The following is a 19832-nucleotide window of genomic DNA, read 5'->3' as shown; positions in this document are numbered from 1 at the left end:
CTCAAAAAGCCTTTGATGTGAATTCTATATTACGGTAACTCCCTATGGCCTAAGGAAGATCACTTTTGATTTTGAAGTCAAAAGGTGAATGTCATAAATTAAAAAATTCTGCCTGTTATAGCTTTTCCCTTTTTGTGCAGTATCTGGAGAAGCCTTGGAACTTTTGCAATGAAATTCTTATGCCACAACTCCCTTTCACCTAAGGAAGTACCATATTGATTTTCAGGTCAAAAATTAAGATTGTCAATTCATATCTTTCTGTTTGTGTTTTGTAAAACTCTCATTTCCAGGCAATATCTCAAGCTTTTGGAATTAACATTTATACTACAACTCTCTATGACCTGCCTGCCCTCCCTATAGTGACCCCCCCCCCTAAATCCACGCATATTTTCCTTTAGATGGGGACACAGATTCACTGGATTAGCTTGTTCTATTTAGTCATTTAAAGTGTCAAATTGCCTCTAATAATTAACACTTCTATAAGTCATTCCTTTACTATACATGCTACATGACAGAAACACCCTTAACTGCAAAATGTGATGTTGCTTTGATCACATAGAGTAACTGTACAATTCTTATATCAAACACTGAATCTGGCATTAAAGTGCAATACTTTTCAGTAGAAAATGAAAAAAAAATCCATCTTTCTCTTTCATTTATTTAGGACGGAATATAAAATAAATATGATTTTTATAAATAAATATTTATGTGGATCAAATAACAGCTAGTAGAACTTGGGCTCTTGGTTCAATAGCAAAAAATCCACGTTCAAATAATTCAACATCTTTACATCTGTTAAGCTGTATCTTTGAATTCAATTCACAGATAAACTCATCTCCACAGATATGTACAGGTATCTATAAAAACATTATTTTCTATTTTTCTCTAATTCTCCATATATGTTATGCAATTATTTCAGGGAAACAAAACACAAATGATGTGTCTATCTAACATCCAGTATCTACCGGTACGTAAGTTTACATTTCAAAAAGAGAAATTCAGAAGTGGAAAAAAGGAAAACATTTGATCATTTTCAACTTGATTTCACAAACATAAATACTGTACTATACTATATCTTGACAACCTTTCTAAACAATTAGTAATATTCAATTGATGTTATTAGTAAAAGAAATTAATGACACAAACACTGGTATTTAATTCTAGATTTCAGTTGCCACATCATTTACATACTATAGATCAGACCCCTGAGATTACAACCAAGCTACATGTCAATTGAATCCTTTGTTCTTGTAACAGTACTAGAATACTACAACATGTCATTCTTTGAAATATTCAGCATAGGAAAGTGATGTCACTAATATAAAGTTATTTTTAAAGTATATGACAGTGAGATAATAAAACTTCATTAAACAGTAAAATTAATCTTGAAAAAAGTGCAAAAGCTGCCAGATTCATATTCAAAGAAATGCAAGATATTTTGGAAAAAAAAGAATCAAATCAGAATATATGTACACATCGGTTATAAATATTAAAATGGCACAAGTTTGTTTGAAGTCTATTCAGTATTTTAAAGGAAATAAAGATCTACAATCTGTAAAAAAAGATTCAGGCATTAAAATAAAATTTAAAAGAAAAAAAATTACAAAACCTTACAGTTATTATAACCTTTCTGTGAATCTTGGGGAAAATATTGAATAAATAAGACGTAAACACAAAGACCTCCAGACACACAAGTTTGTTTCCATTTGTTTTCTGGTAACAATTTGTGGACTTTTTGACCTTGACCTGGGAATTTCATTCTCTGACCTGATACACCACACAACTTGTACTTTCAATATACCGCATAAGTCTTACTTTCATTTTCACATTGACATAGAAGACACACTGAACACTGGTCCTTCCTACTTTCACTTTCTGACAGGCTTGGACTGAACCTTCCGCATTTCTATCACTGACTGTACTTTCACTTCCAGGCCGACTTGGATTTATTTTGATGACCTGCTTTACTACCAGACGCCACCTTCCTCTCGGGTTTCTTCTGATGGTTCAGGGGCGGTTTACCTCCGTGTTTATCCCCTCTTGGCTGACCCTCAGAGGCACCCTAAAAAAGAGCATATTAGTCCATTATAAGAACACATCCTCAAATGTTAATCTCAAAAAAGCACAGAATTTCAGTATTAGCCAAATGGGCAGATTTCACTAAATTCCTCAAAATAGCCACTTGATGTACCTCTTGAAATTGTACTAAATTCCTACTAGAAACATTTAGAAAAAAAGAATCATGTAATTTACTCTTGGAAAAAAAAATTATTTTAACTGCTTCATATAATATCTAAAAAAAAAATTGGTGTCCAAATCTACTGATTGAACTTTTCCTACTTCTACTATTGGAAATTATGCATTCAATCTGTAATTATTTGACTGTCTCTATAGAAAACTTACTGCCATCTGATCCTTCAGATTCCGTTTGACCTTGTCCCTGTCGTGTGACCTTGGCGAGGAAGGGGCACTAGAATGACGACCTGGTTTGGCCACTCCTCCACTATCATGCCCTGGTGCACTATAACACAAACATTTACTGTCAATTAAGTCCTTTTACATATGGATTTTTTAAAAATTAAATTTCTGTTTCTACTTTGGTGACCCATTTGGACATATTAAGCATAGATACATAAGGCTGATTTCTATTTTTCTGTATTGAAAAAGAAAAGCCATATATCTGATTTATTAGCAGAATGAACATTAAGTGAACCCTTTTTTACCCCTTTGCCAACAAAGTCACTTTCAACCACTTACTTAATCTAATACAAGAACAAAGAACAAGTAACTTTTTCCAATTTCTGTTTATCTTTATGAGCCCACCAACCTCTGCATGTACTTCAGGAGATTAAATATCTGTAACATATGTTCCTCCTCAGTGTGTGTCAAGGTCACCTGCTTCTGACCTCCTCCAAATTGACCTTTGACCTGGTTCAACATTTTGGATATTTCTGCCAACTGTTCGGGCTGCATCACCTTGTTCGCTGCCCCTGATGTACCTGGTTCCATTTCTGCCTGCTAAGAAAAACATAGGTAATCAGAGATTACAGAGCTCACCTCAACGAATGTTATCTTTAAGTAAGGCAAAGTCACACAATTAACCAACAAAAAGTGTACATTCCAAAAATGAAAATATTTAAGCAATTTTGATCTGATACTTTGAAATCGACCTACATAAAAAATTTAAACTAGTTCTTCTTCATGAAAATGTAATCAAAATCCAGCATCTGAAGCAAATTTGAGAGTTTTAATTTCTTGATGCAACATTTGTGCAAGTTTGGTTTATACGTTATATAAGCCTTATAGTTTTTTGGAAATAGACCAGCAACCATAACTTTTACCTGGTCTATTATCTGAAAAATGTACATGTATGTCGAATTCATTATCTGAAGCAAGTCCATTAGTGTGCATCCTAAGATGTATCGTCCATGCACGTTTGCTCATTATAGGGCTCATAGTTAATTGGAAATGAAACATGCATCAAAAACTAACATTTTCACTCATCCACATAAAGGAGGTCAGATTCAGCATATGAAGCAAGCCTGGTACTATGCATCCTTAGATGTATCATCCATGCAAGATTGATCATTAAAGAACTCATAGTTACTTGAAAATGAAACCTGCACCAAAAACTTTAACCTGTTCACTGAACCAGAAAATGTAGGTCAGATTCAGTATCCGAAGCAAGCCCGATAGTGTGCATCCTTAGATGTATCATCCATGCAAGTTTGGTCAACATAGGGCTTAAAGTTACTTGCAAATGAAACCTGCACAAAAAAATTAACCTGTTCACTCAACCGGAAAATGTAGGTCAGATTCAGCATCCGAAGCAAGCCTGGCAGTATGCATCCTTAGATGTATCATCCATGCAAGTTTGGTCAACATAGGGCTTATATTACTTGGAAATAAAACCTGAACCAAAAACTTCAACCTGTTCACTCAACCGGAAAATGTAGGTCAGATTCAGCATCCAAAGCAAGCCCGGTACTATGCATCCTTAGATGTATCATCCATACAAGTTTGGTCAACATAGGACTTATAGTTACTTGGAAATGATACCTGCACCAAAAACTTTAACCTGTTCACTCAACCAGAAAATGTAGGTCAGATTCAGCATCCGAAGCAAGCCTGGTAGTGTGCATCCTTAGATGTATCATCCATGCAAGTTTGGTCAACATAGGGCTTATAGTTACTTGGAAATGAAACCTACACCAAAAACTGCACCAAAAATGTTAACCTGCTCCAAAAAACAATAATCTGGTCATTTCTTTGTTTAAACTGCAGCATCTGAATCTTGGACTGGTACAATGAAAGACACTAGAAGCATCTTCCATGCATGTCTAATCAATATAGGACATAGAAGTACTTAAAAAGAAAACTGCCCCAAAAAACTTAACCTTAACCCGGGACGCCGACTCCGACACCGAGGGTATCACATAAGCTCCCCCCTACTTCGTTGAGGTGAGCTAAAAAAAAAAGGCTAAATAAGAGCCATTTATTTTACAAGAAACAGAATAGGAAATTGAAATTTCCAATGAAAAACATTTAATAATGAAACATTTTTCATGTTTTTTAATGCAAATTTAAACACATTTTGTTTTGAAATCCTTGGTTACAATTCTAAAATTGAAACATTTTCATTTATTTTTCTTTTTAACTTGTAAAATAAATGAAAACTGTTCTTAATAAAACTTCATTTCCTAGATTTTACTAAAATTCATGAAAAAAACTTGATACTGTATACAGGGTTATTTTCGCCCCGTTTTATTTTCGCCCTTTTGCACTTGCGAACTATTTCGCCTCGTTTTAAATTCGCCCAGTCATACTTTTGTTTAAACACCCAATTTTATGTTAACGCCCCCCAAATCACCTGATTCAAGATCAATAATTTACCGCCTGTCAATCATTAAAAAAACAATAGCTTCTGATTTGATTGACAGCTCAGCTACCTGTGCTTCTTGATAATCTGAGTTTGCATGTTTTGAAAACAATTACCTGGTCACGCGTCAAACGCTTTCATGTACCCGCATAGTATACACGCGGATTAGAAAACTCCAATATGCTTGCATTTTATTTTAAAAAAATAATTGAAAGTAGATTATTAAAACATTGACATAATAAAATATTTTTTTTCTATCTTCATTGCTGTTAGTTACTTGTAAGTGTTATATCGTCCACGTTTATCTGTAGAAAAAAAGACCGCGTCCACAGATACCGGCTCTAATTGCCGTAATTAGAAGTCCTACGAACTAATTTATTTTTTAAGAAATGGGATAGAAGAAAAATATTCAGCACTAATAAACGGCATAGCATTGTTTTTAACAGATGTTTTATTTTGTACTATGGCTACAATCCGCGCGATGTTGCACAGAAATTGATGTCAGAATTAATGCTCGAATTTCCTCTAGCGTCTGTATATATACGTAATGAAATTATGAAGATAATTAAAAGTGATCGATTCTGAAAAGAAATCTTTCTAAAAATAAAATTTTGTCAACACACGAGGAATAAAAAATATGAAATATTTTGGACAACATTGTTGGCCATAAAAAAACATTACGATCGCGGTAAATGCATGTTCACATGTACGGCGAATAGGTGGATCAATATTTTTTTATTTCAATAGTCAGACTTTTTTAATCAAGTGATTTCTTTTATTGAAGATTAAAAAAAATAAATATTATTGATTTGTAGTTTTTACTCGTAAATTTTTCTTTTATGTAAGGAAAATATTTTCTGAAACGATATACATGAATCTTATTATTTTTTTCCCTTCAAAACATTACCACGATTACGATGAAAGCGTTTAGTTTACAAATAAATTCCATATTAAAATAATTATTTTACGTAGTTTCACCCAAAACCAGACACAAAACACGTAATGTTGACCCTGATTACCGAACACAGACTTTCTGTGTAATGCTACATATACACAGATTTTTGACATCTTGGGTATTGGGGGTCTCCAGGTAAATAACACCACTGTTACTTTGACCACTCCCCCTCCTCAGGTAACCGTACGGTAAAAAAATTGGGTCTTTAAGAAATAATGCTGTGAAATTTGAATTCGCACCGTTTTAAATTCACCCAATCGGGAAGAGGGCGAAAGGGGCGAAAATAAAACGGGGGCGAAAATTTCCCTGTATACAGTAGCTGTTTTTCGCAACTCCAAGAAACAAATGCTGAAAATAACAAGTGAATAACTATAATCTAACACACCACCTCACCCCTCATTCATACATAAATTTAATACATTCATTTCTTAAAAAAAACATTATGTCCTTGCATCAATATGTACATGTAATTTAGCTAGATCAATACACTGGTAAGGTATGCACTCCCTGACTATCATCTTCTGTAGTTTCAAAATCCCTAGAAATACTTAGGGCAGTATGAATACCTGTGATTGTTTCTTTTCCCTCAGTTGTTGGAGGCGTATCATCTCCTTCTGTATTTGGGCTGCTTGTGCCGTGTCGTTCAATTCATCCACTGAAAATAAAGAAGCAACTGCAGTGGTTACACTAATCATTCACCTACAAAGTTAAGGCCAGTACACACATTAAGATTTGCCTAATAAGTCCCGAAACATAATTGTTAGCATTACCACGTGTGCACAACTTGCATATACATCTTTTTAAGCCTAATGAGGTCATTCTTACCATGTGTATAGGACTTTAGATAACTAAAAATAAAAATACATACCCGTGTTGTTGTGTGAGCTCATTGAATTGTTCTCCTCTCCCTCTTCTGTCACAGGATCCCCGGGAGGTTTCTGTAACAACTGTACAATAATATTAGGGTCAAGTTTTGCAAAACTTTTAAACTAGCATTTCTTACCAAATTCTGACAGTGTTAACATACACATCATTTCATACATTAATGGTATTAATTATAAAAACAGAAAATTTTTATCTATATCTAGCAATAAATTTCAATTTTTCATGAAATTTTAAAAATCAAGGATTCTTTTTTTTCTTCAGAAAATAGCTTTTTAAATATTTGTCTCTCCTCGTGTACCGGTAATGAATTACAGTACATAAAACAAAATTTCTACCATTTGTATGTAATGCTGGAGTTGAAATTGTTTGGATTCGTGTTCTTCTATTCTCTGGGACAAGTGATGATAATCAACATCTAACCTACAATCCAAGGAATAAAATAAAACAAAATCTGTAACAGCTCACAACTACATATTGAATTACACGTACATCACTGACATTGGGAAAGGAGTATATATCAATTTTTTTAATCACAATTTTAAACAAATTTTAATTAAATTTGTGAAAGGAGAAAATGAATGCCTTTAAAACATACTATGACACTGACCTTTGACCCTCCTCCGTCACACTGTGACCTTCTATCACATGACCTCTGCTCTGTTTGGTTGGTGGCGAGTGAATGACATTTCTCTGTGGCCAAGACATTGGCTCTTCTGTATAAAATATATCAATATAATAACCTGATTGTGTCATTTCATGTCATAAGTTGCTTCCCTTGGTAAGAATAGAACCATGTTAGCAAACATAAACCATCATTAACATCTGATAAGATTAATAAGTTTCTTTCCTTACTAATTTTTGCAAAAAAATATAACTTTCTAAGTGGAAGTTCTATTCTACAAATATTTTAATTTCTGATCACACACAAAATTTTTATCAACTCACCTTTACTTTGCTGTGAGAGTGTTGGAGAATCACTTCTTCCTCTCACTGGCAAACTCTGAGCAAATCTTCCAGGATATGCTTGATCCTCTTTCTGATTGGCTGACTTAGCACTTTCAAAACTCCTATCATGAACACGATTGGATGAGACAAACTGAGAATTAACCTGATTGGTTGATTGGCTATTCCCATGCTGAGGAGGCCTGATGGGAACAGCAGTGGGTGGATGAGAAACAGGCACACTGATTGGGTGAGACTCAGAGTCCGAGATCTTAGGTAAAAAACCTGTAGAACCCTGCTGTGGACCAGGCCCTTGAAACTTTCCCACCAACTCCAAAACAGACAGATTAGAACTCCTGATATCCTCAGCAGCTATAAATGAAGCCCCTGTCCTAAAACTGTCTTCCTGAGAGTTTCTAAGCCAGTTGTGGATTGTCTCATGCTCTTCCTCCTGAGTATTGGACTGTACCCTGTCTTCCTGTAGGCCATTATGTAATGCTCTGTCTTCTTGTTCCCTCCGATGGAATACTTCAGAAGAGTTTTTCACTCCATTGAACAGCGATTCTGTAACTTGAGAAGTTTCGCCTACCCTCCTCTCGCTGATGGCTGGTGGATTCCTAGAGCTTGTGCTGGTTTCTGCTTGCATGGATGTATGTGGAAAAACCAGAGGTTGTGAAAGACTACAAAGCATTTTATAAAGATTGTTATCATAATTCTTCAACTCAGGTGTCATTAGGTGATTGTTAAATAGTCCAAAAGCAATTTATATTAATGCAGAAAGAAAATTCAATGGCAATCAATGAAAACACTGATTTTAATCAAAGTAAATACTGTATAATGTATTATATTTAGCATGTACAATATTTGGCGGTAATTGACTTTTGAATATTAAGTTAGCGTAGATTTGATTTAGTGCATTTCTTCATTTTCTTATTTATGTGTATATGTGCAAGACATTTAGCGTTGTACTTGATTTAGCAGTTGCTGTGTTCTGCCAAAGCCGCTAAAGAGAATACACAGCCAAATGCAATTCGTTTACAGTACTGTAAACCAACTTTTATTCGCGTGCGAGAAATTATCGCAAAGTTCGCGACAGCCTTGTTATCGCGAATATTTCTCGCCGCGAACCAGTACTTAAAGTCTCTCTGTCTATTTGAAACAGATCAAAAAAGGCTTTATCGCGAAAATTAGTCGTCTCTAACTAGTTTACCCCTGGTAAATCGCGAAATAAAGGCGTCGCGAATAAAAGTTGGTTTACAGTATATTGTTGATTTATTTAGCATAGATCCATTTTCTGGATCAATAACCTGTTTTTAGTAATTAAATGAAAATTTTCTAATCTATCCACACACTTTTAAAATATGTCTACCTTTGGAAGAACTGCTGCATGTGGAGGGAGGTGGTCAGGTCACTGATATTGGGCTCTAGGGGCGGGGCAGTGTGACTGTCCCTTCCCGGACTGCTGGTGATGGGGAACGCCCCCTGACTAGGAATACTGGTGTTCAGGGCTGCACTCGTAGTGGTGTTAGTCTGGGAACTAAAGGATGTACTAGCGTATGTCTACAAGAAATTGTTAAAGCATAAATGCTTATTTTTTTTCCCTTTCAAAGGAATTTGCTTTATCAAGATTTCAGAAGTCATAAAAAGTATTTTCAAGACAAGATGTGTTTGTGAAACACTATGCGCCCGGCAGCAACAAAGTTCGAAAAATCTATTTTTAGCATAATGGTCACAGTCAAGGTCACAAGGTCATTGACCTTGGTGTCGTTTGAAATAACTTAATTGGTGGCGTATGCATACCAAATATCTCCTATGGTTCAAAAGTTATGACAAAAAGTGGAAAAAGCTATTTCTAGCATATAGGTCACAGTCAAGGTCACAAGATCATTGACCTTGACGACATTTGAAAGGACTTTATTAGTAGAGTATGTATACAAAATATGAAGTCCCTATCTCCTATGGTTCAAAAGTTATGACAAACAGTGGAAAAAGCTATTTTTAACATAAAGGTCACAGTCAAGGTCACAAGGTCATTGACCTTGATGTCATTTGAAAGGACTTTATTAGTGGAGTATGCATACCAAATATGAAGTCTTTATCTCTTATGGTTCAAAAGTTATGGCGAAGGTTAAAGTTGACAACAGACAGAAAGACAAACAGACAAACAGATAAACAGATAAACAGACAAACAGATAAACAGACAAACAGACAGGACAAAAACAATATACGCCCTGGATCTATCGATCCGGGCGCATAAAAAGCTCTTCAGAGTACAATTGATAGTTTTAATTTGAGAAAATAGATTTCAAGTCAATTTCCTTTTAATTGGTACAGTCAAACCACAAAAATGAAAACTTGACTTGAAGTAATATATATTTTGTACATTATCACTAAACTCCAAATTCTGACCTTTCTCTGAGGAGTAGTGGCCAACATCTGTACGGCTTCATTCCACTGAGACTGCATCATGTACTGGAGTTTCATTAGAATCTCTGACCTACCATAGAGATCATATACATCATTTTCACTTTTAAACCAATGGGCAAAGTGGATACAAAGACTTTTAAATTGAATACACTAGTTATAACATTTTCAATACCTTACCTTTGAGACTCTAGTTTCTGTTTAACTGTATGAAGAGATGTTATTTCATTCCTCTGCTCTTGCAATCTAAAATTAAAGATTCATAAGATACCAGTATGATTATTTGGACCATGAATGTTGGCCTGGTTATCTAAATATACATGTATCAGCTCGCCTGTCTTCGAACAGACTTACATGCATGATCAATTTCAGCACAGCAAAAAACTAAACTTATTTCTGATTTTTTAAGCATCTCTTACTTTTCCTCGTATTCCAGTGTAAGCTTTCGGAACTCCTCTTCCCTGTTCTTCTGGTCGCTGTGGAACTTGGCCAGGTTTCGCTCCATGTCTTTGGTGTACCTCTGATTCAGTTCCTTTATCTGCTGTCTGTGATTCTGCCGTAGTTCTGTCTCTGATTCCTCTGTCTTCCTGTGAATCTCTGCTATCTGATCCGCAATCTTAAAGAAAAGTAAGAAATCTTAGACAGGACATAAATACAGCTACAAAATATAAAATAAATCATGTTTATGAACAAAGACATATGTGCATGCATGTTTTTTTTGTCCCAAGTGTATTTACGTATAGTGCGTCACAGATTAGTATATCTTTCTAGTACATTGTATGCCATTAAATAAATACAGAACATATGCATAAAATACTGTAAACACATTTTATTTGTGTTTATGAAATATCTGTTTCTTTACTTTATCTTGCTTGTGAACATTTTTTGTCGTGAATCATGTATTTTTATGTGTATTCATGTAAAACCCATCCTCAGTCAAATTTTAAATAATTGCAATTTATATTTTAAACTTATGAATTGTACATAAAAAAAATTCAAACAGTTGTTTGACAATTTTATCAATTCTTTCCTTAAAAAGAAAAGATTTTGTTCTCTAGTCTACTGAAAAGAGTAATATGGCCCTACCTCCTTCTCCATCTTGGATTGTAACTCGGCCTCTAGGGTCCTCTGTGAACTCTCAAACTTGGCCTCCATAATGCCCATCTCTACCTTCATACTCTCCTGTAACAAAGAATTCAAATCTTGATTAGAATTTACAGAAGTCTAACGATGTTCCCTATACATTTACAGACTTTTTAATATCTCAGCAAAAAAAAGATCAGGGTTCTTATTTTAGGAGAATTGAAAATTGCGAACTCATTGGGAAAGTTTTATTTATTAGGTGTTTTTATCTGACACCTTTTCCCTGATGGCCGCATCCAGCTCCATCTGATATTTCCTACTCTCAGTCTGGAGGGAGTAGATCTTCTCTTCCATGTCTTTACACAGGGTCACAGCCTCCTCTGACTTCTCCTGTAAAACATGGAATGTCACTAACATCAGATACAGAGATAAAAGAAAGGATCAGGGTTTTTGTGAAGTATATTTATCATTGTAATTAACTTTATGCAATATATTCCATATCCTTCTTCATGTATATTATACTAGTATGCAAATATTTAGTCTAATCAGACACATACACAGAAAACATTCTCAAATACAATATACCTGAAATACATGTGCATCTCTACACATATATATCTCTTGTAATTATGATATGCGTGTAAATCTGATTCAATGATGTCCAAACATTATACTCATATACCATAGGAGATTATATGATAGCTTTCTCAAGTACAGGATAACATTTATAAAGTGACCCATCCACTAGAATGACCCTCCCTTGATTTTACTTACCCTCTCTTGATTCAGGACTTTCTGGTTGCTCTCGGACACTTCATCTATCTTCTGTAACAGTTCCTGCTCTCTTTTGAACCAATCATCTTGTTCCTAGAATCCACACTCAAAATTTACTTAACGTTGAAGTATACCAATGAAACTTAAACAAATCATAATTAATTTAAAAATATTGATGTCTATTTTGATGGTCAAGAGTAAAAAATAATCATCAATGACCAACAGGACAAGATACAAGATGGAGAAAAATCAAACTTCAAAGAGATAAAATCAGTAAAACTGATAAAAAGGACCATTAGAAACTGAAAAATATTTTGAATTTTAAAACTAAGTCAATCCTGAGACCAAGCCAAATTCTAAACCCTCTGAATTGATGAGAATCTGGATGAATTTGTACACACCGAGCGGAGACGATCCTGTAGCTGTTGGACCTTTTTCTCGGCCATGTCTCGAGCCTCTTTGAGATTCTCCCACTCCTGGTTGATCAGTTGAGTCCGCTCGCGCTCAGCATCCAGCATTTCCTCTGCATGGAAACGAGCTCGCTCCTTCTCCGATATCTACACAATCGTCATTTAAAATGCACTATATAAACAATCATATTTTTGTGTACCTTAATTTTTTCTTGAGAATTTCCTTCTACTTTGTTTTTACAAGTACTCTGCCAGAATTTGACTTACCTGAGCCTTCAGTTTGTCAATCTCAATACTGGCTCTGTCTTTCTCATCTCTCATCTGTTGTAAGGCTTCTGCCATGTCTTTCTCAAAGTTTTTAATCATCTGAAATATGTTTGTAATAAATACAAACATCTTAATTTTTACTTATTTGGAAATACATGTATTATCATGAGAAACTTAAGAAAATCAAGAACTGCCAATCTTCATAAATGTAATTCTAACCGAGACAAATTCCCATGCCAAAAGAATTCATTAAGAATAGATATAAGCTATTTTAGCATTACATTTATTTAATCCCATACACGTCTGAAAAATATAATATCAAGTTCTTGCAAGAAACAGTCGAGAACTAAACAGCCACTTCCCAATAATTTTGATGAGCCAACTTGATGCAAAAAATGTAAGATAATTGACACTTTAACCTTACCTCATTCTGTTTGGCTAGTTTCTCTTCTATTTTCACTTTCTCTGTTCTTAACTTTATCAGCATACTTTCTTTTTCTTCATCCCGATTCTTCCAGCCTTCCACAACTTTAGCAAGTTGCTACAAAAATAATTTTTTTGGTAATTACTAACATCCTTTAAGCATCTCATAAATTGCTACATTATTTGAGTGTATGTACAAGTACTGAAAAGAGGAAACTTTGACAAAGCTCTAATAAACATTAAAGATTCCATTTGTCAACTTCCACATTCCTGTTAAAGAGCACTATTGGATACTAATAAATTATCAAAGATTCCACTCACTTTTATCACCCTTCCAAGTAACCACATTTACAGTACTACACTGCCCCTAACTTACCTTGTCTAACTGTTCTATCATGATATCTTTCCTCTTGTCTGTAGAAATGGCCACAGCTAGCTGTTGTTGTGTCTCCAGTAACTGAAACGTAATCGCAAAGTAACATCACAACACAAAGTCTTTCCCAAATGTTTGCTCTCAGGCATATTTGTATTTAAGATTTCAAATTTGAGATTTCTTTATCACCCTTTTTTGTGCTGTTTGCAATATCACAGTTCAATTTTTTTTCTGATTTATCAAAAAGATCTATGTTTTTTTAAAGTGTGACAAAAAAATCAAATGATGAGGCATTTAATGTGACTGGAACAAACGGACAGCAATGCTTTAAGGACATACGCAACGTACCTCACGTACTGATAATTTTTCAAGATATTCTAAATTTAAACTTACAATATCATTATATGTTCTTCGACACAAAATCAGCATGCATTACCAGGGGTTTTGAAAAGATATCAAATTGAGAAAATTTTTGCATTATTCAAAGAAAAGTGCACAAAAATTCCAGAATTTTTTTTATCAAAAATTGTTTTAGAAGAGGTGTACAAATCCATATATAGATATTAAAATTAATTGCACACGGGTCCTTCATTCAGTGGAACTCTTCAACTCCAAGGAAGAATCCAATAAAGTTCAAACTACATTGCGTATGACCTTAACTATCATGTCACATGTACAGTAGCATTATTTAAATCATATTTCTTCCATGACAAAGTGAATTAAGCCTTAATTTTAGCTAAAAATTTTCCAGTAATATACATATAAGTATATATTATATTCATAAATGAAACTGCTTTACATTATGCTGTACTATAAAATTTTGACCTACCTTTACATTCAGCTTCTGAATGTATTGCTCACAATGCTGAAAATGTAAAAGGAGTGGATATTACAACTTGTACTGTAATATGCAGTTATATTTGGTATTTTCAACAGGATTAAACTGTGGAATGCAGTGAAAAAGAATTACTTTAACAAATTATTTTAAATGAATAAATCTAAAATGAAACATTACACCTTTCCAGTCTGGTATGAATACAGCCGTCAGTAAGAAACACCATAAGCTAATCAAACTGTATACATTGTGTATAAAATATCAGTATAAATGCTCTTTGAATATATGTTCTACTTATCTATTAGAAAACTCCCTCCCCTTTACTACCTCCATTATCAGTGAACTACATCCTCTCATCATGCTCCTGTATGACTGTATCTTTTTCACTGATCCCCTTCTCCTATAAACCCTTTAGTATGGCTGTACTTTATAACCATAAACACCCCCTCTTATAAACCCTCCCAGTATAGGTGTACCTTTCTCCTGTAGCGTTCCTTCTCCATCACCTCCCGCAATCTTTGGTTCTCCGCGTACAGGGAGGATTCACTCCTGCTCTGGTTGGAGGACTCGGACCACATTTTAGACGTAAAACTCGGAAAATTTTCCAATATTTCTGACACATCTTCTCCGCCCTTACCACTGTGAATCAATGAAAATATTTATCTGTATTAAGTTCCTTTTCACTTAATCTTATTGATACAGTAAATAAGAAAATGAGAATGTTTATTCCCCAATGTTTACTACAGGCAAAATGATCATTGTATGAAATTTTCATGTTTATTAGTATTTGTACCTGATGATGGAGTAATCTCCGGGATTGTGCATCATTTCAGGGGCTGACTGCATCTCCTGCATAAACCCATTATCATTGTAGTCCATGTGATTTTCACCTGTAAAAATCAACACCTGTACACTGAACCTCCACCAGAAAAGATTATACAAGGGGCATGCATTTTAGTTATTCAGCACAGACAATAACTTCTTTACAATCACAAAGCTTTTAGTGAAAACTTCTAACCAACTGGTTGCATGTATTCCACAGTTTGACCCCATACTTACCCAGACCTGATGCAGCAGAAAACTTGAGCATATTCTGTAACTGATACCGGACCTCTTCCATTCCCTTTACATCAACATTGTCCTACAAGTACCGGGTAGATAACATTAAAGGTAATACACCCTCTTTTTCCACGTTTTAACTCCAATTAAACTGAACTAAGACACATGAAAATTTTCAAAACTGACCTTGACCTGTCTATGAGTGTGAGTGGTCTCCTCTCCCTCAGAATGATAATGCTGTACCTGGGTCACTACATTGGCCGCTGGATGGACTGGAGAATGATCGTTGACCTTGACACCACCTTGATATGACCTTGAATGTCTCTCCTCCATACTTTCCATGGTCTTCCTCGATTGATCAGTCTTGACCTGTCGCTCACTTTGGCCGGCAGCCATGTTTCTTCTTGCCATGATCCGACTCTCAGCATGAGAAGGAATCGGTCCAGAAATTTTCTTTTCACCGGCAACCTGCCTGGAATTTTCAGGTCTTTGAGTATTTATTTTGGAAGTGTCTGCTGCTGACTTTGTAGCATCAGAACCTTTGGTTTTGGGCCTTGGTAGATGGGAATCTTTGCTTTGTAGAAAAGCATTGTAGGACTCGCTTCTTACAGAGGACACAAAGGGACGCCTCTCGTTCAACGTTTTCTGTGGATGTTTCGATGTTTTGTCGTGAGTTTGCTGTGAACTCTCAGACACTGGAATATCCCATGATGCATTGCTATGAATATGTACATGAGTCACTTTAGGTTCTTGAGTGTGAATTTGTTGTTCTTTACCAACATGTTCCCTCTGGATTTCTGGTTGGTGTTGCATTGAAGTATTCTGAGCAGCATTTGGTGGGGTTCCAATACTTTCTCTGTGTTGATCTACAGCAGGCATTGATACAAATACCTCCCTTCTCTCCATGTTAGGTCTATTCTTAGGTGACACAGGGGATACAATTTGTTGATTTCTACTAACATTTATCTCCCCTGGTGACATCATATATTTTGTTTTTTGCAATGCCCCAGGACTATATTTACCCATTTCATTAGGTGAGGTCTTTGCAAGTGAAGGTTCATGAAATCTTTGTTCCTCATTTTGAAATTTATTACTGGCAACGACATGGCGCTCAAATTCAAACCTTGAAATATTTTCTGTCGAGTCCCCATTCTCCATTTTACGTAAGGGAGAAAATATCACACGACTGTCCAATTCCTCCTCACTTTCGCTGCTCTGGCGAGGAGACTGATTCATTTCAAAAAATCCAGCAGCAGGCGAGTCATTCCGCGAGTTGTTATTATCCATGTCTTGTGATCCATACACCTCCTCTCTCTCTGCGACCAAATAGGAACCCTGTGGGGGATTCTTCTGGGGCATTGAAACCGATCTGTTTCTGCTCAGGTCTTCATTTCTTTCTGTGTCATCCAGAGCGGAGAAATCCAGCTGACCAACAGGCCTGAAGATGACGGATTCCTCGTCTGTTGTTCTCTGAGGCAGAAACCCACTGCTGGTGTTAAAGGCAGGACTTCCTTCAGGGCCTGACCGTCGATAGACTAAACTCGACCTAGTCTGATTCTCTTCTATACCGATTCTTGTGAAATCAAAGTCCCCACCAGTAGGTGCAAGGGATTCCTGTACCATAAATGGACCTGTCTGCATCAAGTTCATAGGAGCGTTAGACTGTGTTCTGTCCATGTTGTAATCTGCCATTCTGGCTGAATTTCTGCTAATCACAGTAGGAATTCCTTCATTCACTTCATACTCTTCCAAGCTATCCTGCAGGTCTTCCATAAGTTAAAAATTTATTTGACTGTGTCAACTTACCTAAAATGCAATTTAACAAAATTAACACTGGTACATTTAAAAAAGAATATATTTCTATTACAAACAGATGTATACTGGTGTCTCATTATATCGCGGTACTTAAAAATTTTTGCATAAAAAGTGTAATTCCAATTGTTTACTTAAACTTTCATCAAATGATATTCATAAACCAAACTATGGCCTATCCTTTTAGTATCAAATTATTTCCCAAGTTTGCATCGTTTAATTTGTAGTCTATTTTTAAAACAGGAAGTCTTATTTACCTCCTAAATTGGAGAGTCTCATAGTATCGCGGTATGGAGAAACATGCCACCTTGTTTTTGACATGGACTTCAATTCTTATTTTTAATTTTACGATGTAATTCTACATAAAAAATAAACAATCATCCAAACTAAAGACTTTCAAAACATGAACTTTATTATGCATTTTACTAGATTATAAATTCAGTGGTCTAAATATACTAAAAACAGGAATGGAAATCTGGAAAAATACGTTTTATTTGAATTAAAACTTTTCCGACGCATGTTCCATTCTTTGTAATCATCACAAAAATTTACATTCAGACGACAGATAGATAGATTTATCCACAAAAATGATATGAGCTGTGTATATGATTTTTTGGAATATACCGCGATACTATGGAACCCGCGATATAATGAGAATCGAGTATATGGTCGAAGGTCCTAAATTCGACAGGGTCCGAATTTCGACGGTTTTCTTTTTTTGTGTATATCGGGTTCGTTCTCGCGAGATCAGGCTGGTCTGTGTAAACATAGTACCCCTGTACACTTGCGATTATATTACCTATATCATGGATGAAAATACATTTCAAACAGGAAAGCTTTCATTTCATATAATTTTAGGGGGGGGGAATGTCTGCCTTGCGTAATATCACTTTTTGACACAGATATGAAATCTGATTACTGGAATATGTTTGCTACAAATAACTTGCCAAATGCCGTCTGCATAGACTGACAATTCAGTAATGAAATTCGCGCGACTAAGTTATGGAAAATAAGGCCAAGCCAATTTTATTTTGAATTTATCAGAACTATATTTTTTAAAAAGAAAATAATGAATTTATCATATTTTGAATTAAAAACACAATGACTAAGAGTGTTGTTATACTTAAATTTTAATGATTTTTGGTATCATCTGCAATATCCTGAAAATGTAATTGTATTTTCTTCCTATCTTTTTTAATACTTTTTTTCCCTTTTAATTAAGTAATACAATGAATCTTTACATAGAATTATTTCAATGCTTAGAATACCGTATAAGTGGAAATTTTAGCGAGACGCAAATTTAGCGATTTCTACCTAAAATCTGGTATTTTATTTTTAGCGAGAATTAATATTAGCGATTTTAAATTGCTAACTAAAGAAGCTATTACAAATAATACGCAATTAAATTTTAGCGATATTCAATTTGAGCGATGTCAGCACCCTCGCTAATAATGCCAAAATTAAATCCTCGCTAAAAATTCTACTTATACGGTATTACATTTTGTTTCTTTTAAACTCTTTCACCATTTCATACTTTTTAAAACAAAATTATTTCATTCTCTACCTACATTAACAAGGTACTAAAATGATATTTAATAACTTTATAAGGTATTATATGTAAAAAAAAAAAGATAAGGTGATATTAGTTTACCTATTGGTTATATTTGTTGGCTTATCCTATAAAAATAAAGACATCAAACTACATGTTGTACACACCATATCTGTGTGTATATTGCACATTGTGCCATAACAAATTTTCAACTATGACAACATTTTATTCACAAAATGGGCCCAGTATGATGGAATGAAGATTGGGGTGCCTTGTCAATATTGAGACTGAAATACTGTTGCAGCACACAGGTTATCTGCCTCGTATGTCTAATTCATCTGTCGTCATTGCATTGAGGAGTGACAAAATGATGAAATCAAGTGTTAAATTTACAATAGTGGCCATTAAATAACCTTATATTGCATAAAAAAATAATCCAATTTCATTTCTACTAAAAATTTGTTTTGCTTGGCCTTCCTGATTGCTTGCATATCGATCGATGACGTAACCGTCGAAATTAGGACTCGGTAATGGCGGCGCCCATTGTTTTTATGTCACTTTCGAACTCATCACCAATAGAAGTAGATAAGACTAATTGGATATATCTTTACACAGGAAAGAATACAACTTGAATGATGTATTTACAGCTCAATTTATTTCAATGGATTCTTGCTTACATAAGATAAAATATTGCAATACATTGAAAGACCGTCGAAATATGGGCACACGAGAGTATACTTTTTATTTTAAAATTATGAATGATGTCATGTAGAAACTCCGTTAATCGAATTAAAATAAGTTGCTACATACATTTATACAAATACTAATGCCTGGCATCTTTTACTACGAAACATATGTCATTTATGCTACTAATGGCACTATATTGCTCAGGTAAACAACAGAGAAAATTCGAAATGCAATAAAACTAGGCCTATGTGTCAATCACGAAAATACGCACAAAATTTAAAGCATGCGCTACTTTCTGTAGGATTTTACTATGTACATGTTTGTTGATCATTAAGTGAAATCGTCTTATGGATAATGTAAATAATCCCAGTTTACCTGTGCATGATTCGCTAAAACATGTTTTGAAAATTATTCCTTAAAATTCATCCGCAAAACATATTGACTTCCGGTTTAAAATTGATCCATTTTTTGAAAA

At 34.8% G+C, this 19832-nt stretch overlaps 1 protein-coding gene across 2 annotated transcripts; it reads right to left on the bottom strand.

The window, feature by feature from the left end:
* Positions 1-1739: 1739 nt before the first annotated feature.
* On the bottom strand, positions 1740-19790 carry LOC134271922 (uncharacterized). Of its 2 annotated transcripts, none has more exons than XM_062754151.1 (25): positions 19733-19790; positions 15496-17115; positions 15310-15391; positions 15044-15140; positions 14727-14889; positions 14245-14280; positions 13419-13499; positions 13044-13160; positions 12620-12718; positions 12344-12499; positions 11943-12035; positions 11445-11558; positions 11172-11267; positions 10505-10701; positions 10266-10331; positions 10071-10158; positions 9031-9221; positions 7665-8341; positions 7327-7432; positions 7055-7139; positions 6703-6781; positions 6401-6489; positions 2828-3018; positions 2404-2521; positions 1740-2062 (listed from the first exon to the last, which is right to left on the bottom strand). In XM_062754151.1, the coding sequence occupies exons 2-25, from the start codon at positions 17080-17082 to the stop codon at positions 1925-1927; spliced, it is 4746 nt and encodes a 1581-aa protein (XP_062610135.1). In that variant the 5' UTR covers positions 17083-17115; positions 19733-19790; the 3' UTR covers positions 1740-1924. The 2 variants fall into 2 exon arrangements, with proteins under 2 accessions (XP_062610135.1, XP_062610136.1); XM_062754152.1 differs by having other exon boundaries at positions 2828-3015.
* Positions 19791-19832: the final 42 nt, after the last annotated feature.

The sequence above is a fragment of the Saccostrea cucullata genome, unplaced genomic scaffold, assembly GCF_032062105.1.
Source record: "Saccostrea cucullata isolate Sc308-1 unplaced genomic scaffold, CSIRO_AGI_Scuc_v1 ctg709, whole genome shotgun sequence".
Lineage (NCBI taxonomy): Eukaryota > Metazoa > Mollusca > Bivalvia > Ostreida > Ostreidae > Saccostrea > Saccostrea cuccullata.
This window is presented reverse-complemented; position numbering and strand designations above follow the sequence as displayed.